Source organism: Tupaia chinensis, unplaced genomic scaffold (genome assembly GCF_000334495.1).
Source record: "Tupaia chinensis unplaced genomic scaffold, TupChi_1.0 Scaffold000067_1, whole genome shotgun sequence".
NCBI lineage: Eukaryota > Metazoa > Chordata > Mammalia > Scandentia > Tupaiidae > Tupaia > Tupaia belangeri.
This window is the reverse complement of record NW_006159526.1, coordinates 4599143-4603183: the sequence shown is the minus strand read 5'-3', so window position 1 is coordinate 4603183 and position 4041 is coordinate 4599143. Positions and strand designations below refer to the sequence as shown.

Below are 4041 nucleotides of genomic sequence, written 5' to 3'. Positions count from 1 at the left end.
CACAACTCCCAACATGCTCTGCGGGTCTGACTCGCTCAGTACGAGGACAGTCGCGCCGCATGCTGGGAAGCGCACGCCACCCTTCTCCCTGGTTTGCTGCCTGCACCCGCAGTGAAACTACAATTCCCAGCGGGCTGTGCGCGAGAGGGAAGGCTGATCCCTCTGCCGGAAGTCCGCTCTAGCCCAGGGTCCCCCGTCTGCAGACAGAACCGGAGCCGCCCTGTCGCCGCGGGACCGGGGCTGCTGGGGTCCGGACGGGGGTCGCCATGGTAACGGGGGCGCGCCCACGGTGGGGACGGGCGGAGGGGGTTCCACTGCACATGGCCGAGGTTAGGTCGGGCGCTGACAAGCCCTGCCCTGCGGCGGATAGTTTGGGCCGAGCGCGGGCTCTTGGGATTGGGGCCGATTGAGGGCCAGGAAGCCGGGGACAGGGCCATGATTCCGTCTTTGGCGCTGCACCGGCGTCTCCAGGCGCTCGAGGTCTCCAGGCGCTCGAGGTCTCCAGGGCACGTCGGGGACCCGGTGCCAAGGAGTAGGTCCCATGTGGGTGGGAGACGTCGGGGGCTTCTGAAACCGGAGGCAACTCGCTAGGCGCCGTTTTGAAAGTAGCGAAGAGACATTAGAGGTGGGGAGAGGGTATCCCAAGAGGAGAGCTCTTGGGGAGTCTGTCAGGAACGTTGAGAAGAACCAGAGACGTTCAAACTCGGGGTGGGGGAGAGCTCTTCATCATGGCAGGGGTTTGCAGGGACAAGGAGCTGGCACTGCAGGTGGCGGTGGGCATTGAAACGGGCCGAACACTGCTGATCATCCCAAGGAGGAAAGACTGGACACTGGAGGCCCGACGTGGGCAACTGTAGGGAATGAGGCTTTGGAGTCAGGAGAGCGGGCTTGGAGGTAGCGAGTGGGTCCTAGAAATGAATGAGGAGCAAGTGAGTAGGTCTTTACCGGAGAAGAGGACTTCAGGACAAGGAGCGGGCTTGGGCAATAGAGAGAGGACTCAAGATTTGCGCAGAAGGCGGGTGTTGGGGCAAGGACTGATCATTGGATTTGGGGTACCCCTGTCCCCCAGGTTAGGGGTTGGCAAGGAAGTGGGAAGGGAGCTGAATGGGGAGGTGATCAGAACAGGGAAGCTGCCTCCCCAAGGAACAGGGTCTTTGGAGGCAAGATAGGACCTTCGGAACAGTGAGGTGCCTTGGAGTTGGAGGAGAGATGTCCCCAATAAAGGGTCCACTAAGGCCTGGGAGAGGAGATTGAAACTGAGAAAGTGGAGGTCAAAAGGGAACAGCTCTGGGGACCAGCAGTTAGCATAATGGCTATGTCGCTGGACTCTCCCATGTAGTCGACTGCGGTTCAAGTCCCGGACCCGGTGGCTTAAACTCACGCTGGGCGCTTGTGTGCCCAAGATCCCAAGAGGAGAATGGAGAAGGGATTGCTGCATGGCCATCCCCGCTGGGGGGTGATTTCCCGGTTTCTATCTCTCTGTCTCTCTCTGTTTTTCTGGAGAGCACATGCACCCTATAGCGAAAACCTCTCCAAAAATAAAAAAATAAAAAATAAAATAAAAGGGAACAGCTCTGGCAGGGCCAGCTGGTGATTCCAGGGCAATCCAACTCTTCCTTTATTTTATTTTTAAAAAGGCCAGGAAGCCGGGGACAGGGCCATGATTCCGTCTTTGGCGCTGCACCGGCGTCTCCAGGCGCTCGAGGTCTCCAGGCGCTCGAGGTCTCCAGGGCACGTCGGGGACCCGGTGCCAAGGAGTAGGTCCCATGTGGGTGGGAGACGTCGGGGGCTTCTGAAACCGGAGGCAACTCGCTAGGCGCCGTTTTGAAAGTAGCGAAGAGACATTAGAGGTGGGGAGAGGGTATCCCAAGAGGAGAGCTCTTGGGGAGTCTGTCAGGAACGTTGAGAAGAACCAGAGACGTTCAAACTCGGGGTGGGGGAGAGCTCTTCATCATGGCAGGGGTTTGCAGGGACAAGGAGCTGGCACTGCAGGTGGCGGTGGGCATTGAAACGGGCCGAACACTGCTGATCATCCCAAGGAGGAAAGACTGGACACTGGAGGCCCGACGTGGGCAACTGTAGGGAATGAGGCTTTGGAGTCAGGAGAGCGGGCTTGGAGGTAGCGAGTGGGTCCTAGAAATGAATGAGGAGCAAGTGAGTAGGTCTTTACCGGAGAAGAGGACTTCAGGACAAGGAGCGGGCTTGGGCAATAGAGAGAGGACTCAAGATTTGCGCAGAAGGCGGGTGTTGGGGCAAGGACTGATCATTGGATTTGGGGTACCCCTGTCCCCCAGGTTAGGGGTTGGCAAGGAAGTGGGAAGGGAGCTGAATGGGGAGGTGATCAGAACAGGGAAGCTGCCTCCCCAAGGAACAGGGTCTTTGGAGGCAAGATAGGACCTTCGGAACAGTGAGGTGCCTTGGAGTTGGAGGAGAGATGTCCCCAATAAAGGGTCCACTAAGGCCTGGGAGAGGAGATTGAAACTGAGAAAGTGGAGGTCAAAAGGGAACAGCTCTGGGGACCAGCAGTTAGCATAATGGCTATGTCGCTGGACTCTCCCATGTAGTCGACTGCGGTTCAAGTCCCGGACCCGGTGGCTTAAACTCACGCTGGGCGCTTGTGTGCCCAAGATCCCAAGAGGAGAATGGAGAAGGGATTGCTGCATGGCCATCCCCGCTGGGGGGTGATTTCCCGGTTTCTATCTCTCTGTCTCTCTCTGTTTTTCTGGAGAGCACATGCACCCTATAGCGAAAACCTCTCCAAAAATAAAAAAATAAAAAATAAAATAAAAGGGAACAGCTCTGGCAGGGCCAGCTGGTGATTCCAGGGCAATCCAACTCTTCCTTTATTTTATTTTTAAAAATAATTTTAACTTTATTTATTTATTTATTTTAATTTGACCAGAGTAGGTCAGAACAAGGTGGGGGGGAGTGAAAAAGCAAGTTGCCAGGTCAGGACTCGAACCAAAGTCAACCATGTGGGAGTCCAGTGCCCTTAACCACTGCACCACCTGCCGGCCCCAATCCAACCCTTTCTGACGCTGGATCCCTGGAAAGATCCTGGCTTGTTTCTGGAGGGCCCCCCCCCACCACCACCGCCCCTGTCCCACCACGTGCTGGGTGCAGCTCTTGTGCTTATGATCTGGCTGGCCAAAGCTGGGGCAGATAGGGGTGTGAAGACCTTGTGACCTTGTTGGGGGGTGGGGTGTCTCTTTCTCTTGCTTGCTGAAGAAATAAATAAACTTAAAAGCAGGAAGTGGGGTGCGAATGCATAGAGGGGGACTGGACACCGGGGGTGGGGGTGAGGGGGTGGACTAGGAGGACATGCAGAGGGGTCAGCAGTGTGGGAGGATGCAGGAGCAAAGGGCCTTCTCAGGGTGGACTCCCTGGCCTGGAGAGATCCTAACTGGGAGGAGAAACAGGAAGAGATGGAGGGAATTTGGGAGGAAGAGGCAGCTCTGCCCCCAGGCTGTGCTCTTGGGAGTCTGTGCTCCTGGGCACTGGGCTCCTGGGGAGATGGGATCCTGGGGGCTGGGGTCCTGGGGTCCTGTGCTCTTGGAGGGATGGGCTCTTGGGGGGCTGGGGTCTTGTGCTCCTGGGGGGCTGTGCTCCTGGGGGCTGTGCTCCTGCTCTGGATCTCCCAGACTCCCTGTCCTTTCTGGCTTAGGCCCCCTGCCGTGGATCTCCCAGCCTCCCTGTCCTTTCTGGCTTAGGCCCCCTGCCCTGCTAGGAAGTGGTTTTCCCTGGCTCAGCAGAGGAGTCCGTAGAGGGCGAGTGTAATATCCTGTTTCTGTCCAGCTTGCTTGGTGGGGGAAGGGAGACGAGTGAGGCTTCCGGAAGAGGGGACTCTTGTTGGAGGGTGGAGGTTCCCCCAGGTTAGGGCTGGGGGCTCAGAGCTCCACCTTCTGGCTGTGGGACTGCTTTTCCCAGAGCCCCAGTTTCCTCATCTGTAAGCTAGCATAAGCTTGCCTGTCCCAGTGGGCCTGAGGCCAGGCTTCCTAGCTAGATGAGCTTGGGCCGCGGCTTCCTCGAAGTCGGAGAATG

At 57.5% G+C, this 4041-nt stretch overlaps 1 protein-coding gene across 1 annotated transcript in view; it reads left to right on the top strand.

The window, feature by feature from the left end:
• The first annotated feature begins 119 nt into the window (after positions 1–119).
• Positions 120–4041, top strand: part of AP2S1 (adaptor related protein complex 2 subunit sigma 1) — a 15161-nt gene continuing 11239 nt past the window's right edge. Inside the window, exon 1 of the mRNA XM_006142112.3 lies at positions 120–269. Within this exon, the coding sequence (XP_006142174.1) occupies positions 267–269 (3 nt within the window). The 5' untranslated portion in view covers positions 120–266. The remainder of the gene's footprint in view (positions 270–4041) is intronic.